This window comes from Zea mays, chromosome 1 (genome assembly GCF_902167145.1).
Source record: "Zea mays cultivar B73 chromosome 1, Zm-B73-REFERENCE-NAM-5.0, whole genome shotgun sequence".
Taxonomy (NCBI): domain Eukaryota; kingdom Viridiplantae; phylum Streptophyta; class Magnoliopsida; order Poales; family Poaceae; genus Zea; species Zea mays.
This window is the reverse complement of record NC_050096.1, coordinates 114,351,268-114,360,543: the sequence shown is the minus strand read 5'-3', so window position 1 is coordinate 114,360,543 and position 9,276 is coordinate 114,351,268. Positions and strand designations below refer to the sequence as shown.

Sequence of the window (9,276 nt, the reverse complement as noted above, 5' to 3'; positions counted from 1 at the left end):
TCACAGCAGGCAGCTCAAAGTAGCTTTTACACAGCTCGTAGCTAAAAAACGGACCCTAATAGTGATAGGGCTTGCCGTTACTTATACGTTCATGTTCACCTACCGGCGACACGTGAAAGCCGATTAGATTAATATTTAATAATAAACCGTTGGCCAAGAAACTAGCGAGTTAGATTATAATAACAATCTGGCGTCGTCGGCTCAGTTTTAGACGAGCTCCAACAATGATCTATAAAGAGTCCTATATTCTAAATTTAGAGGATGAGATCGTCCTCTACTTCCTCAAGCAGCGTTATCTAAATGATCCTCTAAATTTAGAGAACGCTACTGAACACTTTCTATATATAAAGTTTCTCTAAACAGTTGTTTTTGCATTTGAATACTTTAAACAACTGGTTTAACAAAACTAAAATATGTATAATACATTTGAGAATATGACAAATACGTATGTAAAAAAATGTCTCTAATATAAGTATTTGCTTATAGAGTATGTGATTTATGACGTTGTTGGAGAGAAAGGAGATATAGAGGATGAAAAATCTTTTATAGAAGAATGTAAAGTAGGGATAAACATAGAAAACGTTGTTGGAGACCGTCCTAGTCCGTGGGGATTGTTTCTGTAGAGAATAGTAGTGCACTGTAACTGATTCAGCGCAGGACGATCCGTGAAGCAATAACTTCAGCCCTGGGCCCGCCCCGGCAAGGCCGCTGGGTATGTCCCTTGGTCCTCTCTCTGACATCTCTTGTCTCCTCTTCATTGCAAATGTTTCTCTTCCTCTCTCCCACCTCTCCTCTCCTCTCCATTGCAAACCTTCGGGATGAAGGTTGAGAGCCTGCTCTGAAACGACGTACGTAAAGGGAGCAAGGAACCGGAGAGCGTGCGGCGGGCTTCTGGATTTTAGGTACGTGCTTCCGCAGATGGGTCGACTTCCCCCTCCCGCCTTTTCGCATAACGGAAACCGTGTTTCTTTGCTGAATTGATCATGGCTCATGGGTCAAGCCGTCAAGGTGAAGCAAAGCAACCACCACATGTCCACATCCCCCCCACGCAGTAGCGTACTATATACTTCGCTAAGACTTCCGAATCGGGTGTTTTTATGTTTGGACAACTTTAGCCACCTTATCTACATCTACACATTCTATTTGTTTCGAACTTCACTAAACCACTGGCTGGGTTGAGATCTTGAAACGGCACCTGACACATAGATCCAAACAGAAGCTCAAGTTTTCCTGATAAACAGTGCAGACCTCTCCTCAGGACCGAGCAAATATGAAACCTGAAAAACAGAAGGGATACTCGGTTGTGGTAACACAAGAAAAAATAAACAAGGAGGACAGTAAAGGCCTGAATCTGTCAAAAACTGAACAATACAATTTTAAAAAATATATAGGCACAGTTTCCGTGCATGTTGATTATCAAGGATTGCGTACGTGTTGACTGATTATCAAAGAATCACGGCTTCTGAAGTAGCGAAAGGAGAAACGCACCAGAGCCACCGGGATCTTCTACGCCTGCCGTCGAAAGAGGCCCTCGCAGAGTTCCTTCTGGATCTTGGAGCAGAGGATGAGTGCAGGTGGGCCTAAACGGTGGTGACGAAGCCCAGGTGAGCCTTCTGGATCTTGAAGAACCACGGAGGAGTAACACGTGCCGGATGCGCAGCCTACAAGCAGCGGCAGCCAGGGTCGAGCAAGCTGGAGATGCCTCCACCGCCGCGCCGCCAGGGGAGAGATATTTTGGATACCTGGGTTTTTGTACCCAAACGAATCCGATGCGGTTGGGTCATGTGCAATGGATATCCGCGTCTAGACTACATACCGTACCAACTCCGTAAAGGACGTCCATTTAGAAGCCATGACATGTTTGACATGGGTCTAGAGCGAAATTCAAAGAGGAGTTGATCCAAAACACCCTAGCTTCTGAGTTATAAACTCAATGAAGTTCTTGGAACTGCACTATAAATTTTTGGAGTAACTCTTTTGCTACTCGAAAAACTCCAAAAAACAACATAAACATTAAGTTTAAAGTTATCTATCTGACTATCACTGGTTATGAGAAAGTAATCTAAACTCTGGAGCAGACCTGCTCTATCCAGAATTTTGGACTACAACTGCTTTAGAGTGGAGCAGAGCTATGCTAAACACGTCCTTAGATTTTGAACTATCAAATCCATTGTCAGGACTGCTTTTGGTCAAAGGTTAATGTGGCATACGCCTCTTATAACCAACACCATTCTTTGATAATAATATATAGGCAACATATCCCATGTAAAAATGATTAGTGTGCTAATATGATAATATTAAATCTTATCTATTTTTTTTAACGTAATGCCAGGAGCTCTGCCTCTCAATTAAAAAGAATGGAATTGACCCAGTTTTAAGGAAAACCGGGCCCAAAACCTAGACAGAGCGCACATCTATAGCTGAGTGCATTCCCATCTTGGGACGGCGTGTCCTATTCTACGAAAACATAAGTTTTCTTTAAAAATAGTTTGAGAGAAGTGTTGATGCGGGAACCAACTGGGGGTCGTCTAGAAGACGATACACAAAGAGCCGGAAGGTGTGCTGCTGCTACGATCATCCTTCCAGAACGCTACTTCGTGTACAAGGCATTCCAGGAGTGCCACACTAGGCTTCACCTACAGCTAGAAAAGGAGTGCCAGTATGCAAATGTACAACAATAAGCTAAACGCCTATAGAAACATCTTAGATCCAATTTATAGAAACAGTAAACCATCTATAGAAACATCTTAGATCCAATTTATAGAAACAGTAAACCATCTATAGAAACATCTTAGATCCAATCTACACCATGTATCATGGTGGTGATCCTAGGAATATCCGCTGCTAAGACCCGATGATCACGCACATGCACGTAAACATGGTTGAGAACATCCAAGGTAGTCCAACCATAGCAAACAATGAGACTAAGCATGTCAGATATGATGCCAGATGCTTATCGGTCTTCCGAGTTGCCGCATGCAGATGTACAAGTTGCATGTCGTAGAGTATAGCAATCGATCAAGAGATATGCATTTGGCGGTGTAAAATTAATTTAATTACATGAAGCTTAAGAGCAAATATATACGGAAACTACACATGGTAACTAGCAGATCTTGCCAACAACAACAAGATCTATCAGAGTAAGATGGTAATACCATACCACCCTGGCATGATCTACTAGAGATCGCACCAGGGCAGCATGTCCCTTACCTTGGAAAAAACCCTTGAGGGAGGAGTGGCGATGCGCCGAGAGGACAACAAGCACCCGCTACTTGGTGAACAAATGGCTTTCCTTTTATTGCGATTGTGACCAGTTACATTATATAGTCATGTGAACTCGAAGCGATAAGCGCTTCCTAATTTAAACTTTCCATCTAATCTATTACTTATTAACGGTACAATGACTTATTTTTTATTATACACGACCCTTTTCAGTCTAGGCCGAATACCTTCTTTACAAAGTCCTTCGACTAGAAAAGATAGTATCGATCTGTTTAGGATACGGTGCTAACACATGCCCCCTACTTTTAGTAAAACCATTTATACCAAAACTACCATTGCCATGCAGTGCTACATCGGTCAGGGTCATTACGTCACTAGTCATCAGCGCTTTTCACCCCATATAGGCTCTGTAACACGCTATCTCCTCCTAGAGGACTGTGTTATGTGGCACTAATGTTTCATGGGTCCCCTCTTTCTCCTTTTAATGGTACTAGTTGACATTAGAGGACCCTGTCTATTCAGTCCTTCTTGGAAAAAACTCATTTCCTATTCAATTCCTCCTAGTGTCTTCCACGTGCCTTTTCTCTTTCCCAAACCACCCAATCCACACCGATGGGGTCTAGTGATAGTCCAGTGCTGGTAACTTTTGCTTAACCCGTACCTCCCCTAGAGTTTTCCTTTTGGCTTACTTGCCCTTCATGATGAAAATCATGTTGATCCTATTCTATCATTGGCCCGTGCCTTCAACTTTCCTCAGCCTTCAAGATAGAGAAATCCCTCCATGACATTACACTGATGTTTCCATGAACTTGGTACATTGGAGTCAGGCAAGCGTTGCTGCTAGCAACATTATCATCAGTAGCTGTGGTTGCAATGAAATCCCTTCACCTTATCACACTGTTGTTTCCATGAACTCGTGATTGTCAAGAAGGGTTGTATTCCAGAGATACTATTTCTGAAACTTGGTCATGTGTTACTATCATTGCGTACCCTTATTTTGTGTTGCTTCTTCCAGACTTTAGATCTTGGCTCCTAGTTGAACTTTGATTTTCAGCAATCCTTCATGCGACGACACCACCTTCAGCTCCTTCGAATGTTGCCCCGTGTCTCTGCCAAGAGGAGGATCTACTCAATACCATCGCAGAGGAGCTAGTGAACATGCTAGATTCTGTATGGGATGCTTTCACGTCAGTTACTTCCATAGTTCCATCCACCCTGAGAACTTGAAGCGTGCCTTTGACCGTGTTATTCATCTCAGCTTCTTTCAAGAGCGCCTAAGGGTAGCTACCAGCCACATTGCTACACGTCGAGCCCATGCACCTTTGGGAGCCACAATCTAGGAGAACTGCCACGTAGCAAACAGGCGGAAGGTCAAGCTTGATAGTTTGGCCACGGTGATGGGTGTATCTTCTAAACTGGAAGCCCTTCGTGCTCAAGATTTAGACTTGGTCCGTTAGGCTGAAATTCTTCAGCAGCAGTTGATGTCAAGTCTAGGGAAGAGAGGCTTGCCAAAGTTTCCAAAAAATCAGAAAACTCTTGCTGTAGACTTTGTCTTGCTGGTTAAGGAAATTGACACTGAGCGAGTAGGTTGTAGGTGCAACAATGTGGATGACTATGCCAAAATCAATCAATTATTCGCCTTTCAAGAGCCTTCAAGCATTGTTAAATAAAGTTTGTAACCTTCCTTGATGAAAATTGATCTGTCTGTAGGCCTTTTTTTTGTATTAGACGTACCCCGGACATATTCTCTTTTGTAATAGCCCTGTCCTCGGTCAAGTCGAATTGTTTCTAGCACTAAGATGATGGTTGGGCATCGGAAACTCACAATTGCTTTTATTTATTTTTATTTTTATCTAAAGGCAATGGTGGTACATTGGCTTTTTTGGCCGGAGTGTGAGCTGGCCTTTTTATCTTTTTTTGTGGTGCGGATAGGGATGGTAATGGACCACTATCCATTCTTCACAAAATATTAGGGTACTAAATAAATTTTAGTTCAACTTTGAGCTCCACTTTGAGCACCCCATTCTCCATAGAGGCGCTGCCATTGAAGTCATTTAGAGTGATGTTAGTCCTGATCAGATCTTGCTCTGTTCTTTCGATCTTGTGGCATACCGAGTACGGCATCACGTTCACCGTGGCTCCAGTATCTACCAACGTCCTACCAATTGGTTTGCCATTTTAGAACCCTTTGATGTAGAGCAACTTCAGATGTCTATGCTTTTTCTGGTGGTTAGGCCATTGTCAATTGGAGTTTTATGAGAGATGTCTAGACATTAATTAGTGTGCCACATATGATTTTTGATGAGATGAAACTACACTTATTATGAAATAAGTGAGACTAGTTTCATCACCATAAAACTATGTTGACCCATTTTCAATGTTTTGGAAAGCGTGTGAAACCACTATTGAGGGCAATTTATTTTATCTCCATCTATTTATATTAGTTATTTAGATGCAACATTTAAATCACATGTTAGCAGTTCATTGAGAGAGCATATTTCATTCTTCATTTTATCTTACTCTTATTGACATGACAACATTAGAAATTGTGATAAAACTACAATGGCCTTAGGTGGATCCAATGGCATGGACACATTGATGGCCTTAGGTAGCGATAGTCTGACAGTATCAAGGAAATATAAGTAGCTTTGTGCTGATGGATCTAGCAGAGTAGGCACCTGTCGCTTGGACGTGCTTCGGAGAAGTAGGTGTCCAAAAGTTGCTTACAGTGGATCCAGATCCTTCGAACAACATTGCTCAAGCTCATGATATAGACTGTCATGGAGGCAGCTGCAGATGAGGAGAGGCCACTGATTCAGTACCTGGCTCCAGAGGTGATATTCCTTTTTTCGTTCTTGTTTTTTTTTCGCCACTGATACATGTCCAGAACGTTAAAAATGTTTCTTTTGCATAAAGGCATAAAGCACAGTTGAACTTTAGTCGGCATAAATGGAAGAAGAAAATAAATTATTTTTGCCCTGAACTATATTATGGATCTATTCTTTAGCTAACGCACTTACTACAAGAAGAGAGTCACACAGTTCTTGGCTGTTAATTAATTCGTGTTCTGCCAATCGTTACCATTCAGGATGATGAAGCTTCCTCACGATACACTAGCGACGGAACGCTCGATATCAACAAGCAGCGTGCTCTGAAGAAGAGCACCGGGAACTGGAGAGCATGCTTCATGATTCTGGGTAGGTTCTTCTGCATGCCTAGATCCCAATCCAATCCACCAGCTCACATGTCTTGAAAATAATGTGCTATAATATATAGGTACCGAGTTCGCCGAATGCCTGGCATTTTACGCGACCGCAAAGAACCTGGTCACCTACCTCACGGCTGAGCTTGGTGAGACCAACATCGATGCCGCGACGAACGTGTCCACCTGGATTGGCAGCTGCTACCTCACGCCGCTCATCGGCGCCTTCTTGGCCGACACGTACTGGGGAAGATACAAGACGATGATAGTCTTCCTCTTGCTCTACATCGTTGTAAGCTGCGCAGAAAAGAGAGCACTGTGACTACTGTAGTGTCATGTCATATTGGAACCATCTCTGACGTTCGTCGACAACGAACCCTCTGCATGCCTGCAGGGGATGCTTACTCTGACAGCGTCGGCGTGGCTCCCCTTGGCCATGGAGGACGACTCACCTGACAACAGCGGACTTCGGCGTGCCACAGCGTACCTGGGGCTCTACCTCGTTTCCCTAGGCACAGGAGGCATCAAGCCCTGCACGGCGGCCCTCGGGGCCGACCAGTTCGACGGCGGCGACGCGGCGGAGCGGGTCACCAAGGCCTCCTTCTTCAACTGGTACTACTTCTGCACCAACATCGGCTCCCTGCTGTCGGGGACCGTGCTCGTCTGGGTGCAGGAAAATATTGGATGGGGAGTCGGGTTTACGGTGCAGACGGTGTTCATGCTGTTCGGCCTCGCCGTGTTCGTCGCCGGTCGCAAGGTGTATAGGTACAAGAAGCTGGGCGGGAGCCCTCTCACAAGGGTAGCCCAGGTGGTTGTCGCAGCTGTGAGGAACTGCCATCTCGTGCTGCCTGATGATACGTCAGCCCTGTACCACGATAAGCTTCTACCAACTGAACCAAATTTCAGGATTGAGTCTGCCAGACAATTCAGGTGTCCATATATTTATTTATTATTTCGAATTTCACTTAAAAGTTGCTCACTTGCCGCGAGTTTTAATAATGAAAATATATGCTGTCCAGATTCTTTGACAAGGCTGCCATAATCACCGGCGAGAAGGGTGCAGCAGCGCCGACGAGCCCGTGGAGACTGTGCACGGTGTCCCAGGTGGAGGAGCTGAAGATGCTGCTCCGGTTGCTGCCGGTCTGGGCATCCATGGTGCTCTTCTTCGCCGTCAGTGCGCAGACGGTAACCACGTTCATTGAGCAGGCTAGGGTGATGGACAACCGCATCGGCCCGTTCACCATTCCTCCGGCGTCGATAGCGACCTTCGACGTGATCAGCGTCATGGTCTGCGTCCCCGTCTACGACGCCGTGCTGGTGCCTCTGGCCCGGCGTGCCACTGGCAACGACCGCGGCCTGTCGCAGCTGCACCGGCTCTCCATCGGGATCGCGCTGTCCGTGGTCGTCATGGTGTACGCGGCGCTGCTCGAGGGCAGGCGCCTGGCCCTCGCGCGGGCCAACATGCCCGCCATGAACATCGCGTGGCAGGCACCCATGTTCGCCGTGCACGGCGCGGCGGCGGTCTTCGCCACCGTCGGCGTGCTCGAGTTCTTCTACGACCAGTCGCCGGACGGGATGAAGAGCCTCGGCAACGCGCTCGCGCTGCTCTCCATGGCGGCCGGGAGCTATTTCAACTCGCTTGCGCTCAGCGCTGTCGGGTCGATCACGGCGCGCGGCGGGGAACGCGGGTGGCTCCCGGACGACCTGAACAAGGGTCATATGGACTATTTCTTCTGGATGATGGCCGCTCTTGGAACGCTCAACCTGCTGCACTTCTTGCACTACTGCAACAGACGATACAGAGGCAACAACAACAACACTTCTTGACGTGTGCTGTCATGCTGTGTGCACCATGTTTCTCAAAATCATAGTTTGATAATACTATATTTTGTAATTATCATAATAATACTATAGTTTTAGCCAGCTCCAAAAATACTAGGTTCTAAGAAACATTGCTTAAATACAACATCATGGCGTTAGGAGCTTACTCTTGAGTAAGTTCTCGAGTTATTGATAGGATCTAAATCTCCAGTGTTCCGAAGGAATAACAGGTGACCCACCTTCGTCCTAACAATATGCATGAAGATTAAGTTGAAGGCCACGGTCTTACATTCCAAATACAAAGCTCTTGACCGGTTGGCTGGTTGGTTGGAGGAGGCTTTGGACTGGTCAGATGAAGGGAAATCATGAATGCTTGTTGTTAGGGACTTGTTCTCAAATGCTAAGAGTTAAGAACAAGACAACATAAAAAAATGTTAAATGTTAAAGTCCTTCGTCCTTCGAAACATTATCTCCCTTCGGATATAATGAATTCCGAACGAAGGTTATGAAGAACAAACCTTCTTAAACACAATAGATGATGAAGAAGAATTCATACACAAGATATGAAAATAACATAAACACTTTAAATGTTATTACCAACTTATTTTTATTTGCGTGACTGTATCGACAATAACAAATTATAATTGTACCTTCGGCTCGAAGGAAAGCAGGGGTACAAACGTGACGCGAAAGTAAATGCCAAGTTAGCATGAACAGTACGGGAGTACTGTTCATCTATTTATAGGCACAGGACGCAGCCCATGTAAAATTACACCCATGCCCTTTACATTTGCTAATAACTCTATAGCAATCCATCGGGGTTCAAATAGCCTTTTCCCTTTTAAGTCGGTTTCTTTTTCTGCTATCACGCCGAAGCTCCCCTGCGCATAGCTTCGGCTCTGCACCATCCTTCATACTCTTTGTGCATCTTCATGCTGTGGTTTTGATTTATGTCTGAAGGTACCTGTTTACACATTATACTCCAGAGACATAGTTAAATCATGTTTTTGAGGACATTCGGAAGCCGAAGG

General features: G+C 45.0%; 1 protein-coding gene and 1 long non-coding RNA gene across 4 annotated transcripts; one reads left to right on the top strand and one right to left on the bottom strand.

Annotated features, from left to right (window-relative positions):
- Positions 1-378: 378 nt before the first annotated feature.
- Positions 379-1,737, bottom strand: LOC100381897 (uncharacterized). The gene is made up of 2 exons (NR_135510.1): positions 1,489-1,737; positions 379-1,277 (listed from the first exon to the last, which is right to left on the bottom strand). It is a non-coding gene; the product is annotated as an uncharacterized lncRNA (long non-coding RNA).
- LOC100191452 (uncharacterized) lies at positions 709-8,449 on the top strand. Of its 3 annotated transcripts, none has more exons than XM_008667907.3 (6): positions 709-902; positions 5,889-6,056; positions 6,311-6,419; positions 6,499-6,716; positions 6,819-7,354; positions 7,444-8,449. In XM_008667907.3, the coding sequence occupies exons 2-6, from the start codon at positions 6,003-6,005 to the stop codon at positions 8,249-8,251; spliced, it is 1,725 nt and encodes a 574-aa protein (XP_008666129.1). In that variant the 5' UTR covers positions 709-902; positions 5,889-6,002; the 3' UTR covers positions 8,252-8,449. The 3 variants fall into 3 exon arrangements, with proteins under 3 accessions (XP_008666129.1, XP_020401749.1, NP_001130357.1); XM_020546160.2 differs by having other exon boundaries at positions 5,795-6,056; NM_001136885.1 differs by having other exon boundaries at positions 770-902; positions 5,892-6,056; positions 7,444-8,410.
- The last annotated feature ends 827 nt before the right edge of the window (positions 8,450-9,276 follow it).

Excerpts from the sequence above, each read along its gene's own strand:
- LOC100191452 (XM_008667907.3), top strand. The coding sequence starts at position 6,003 with ATGGAGGCAGCTGCAGATGAGGAGAGGCCACTGATTCAGTACCTGGCT. Across the intron at positions 6,057-6,310 it reads TTCAGTACCTGGCTCCAGAG|GATGATGAAGCTTCCTCACG; the intron begins GTGATATTCCTT and ends GTTACCATTCAG. Across the intron at positions 6,420-6,498 it reads AGCATGCTTCATGATTCTGG|GTACCGAGTTCGCCGAATGC; the intron begins GTAGGTTCTTCT and ends TATAATATATAG.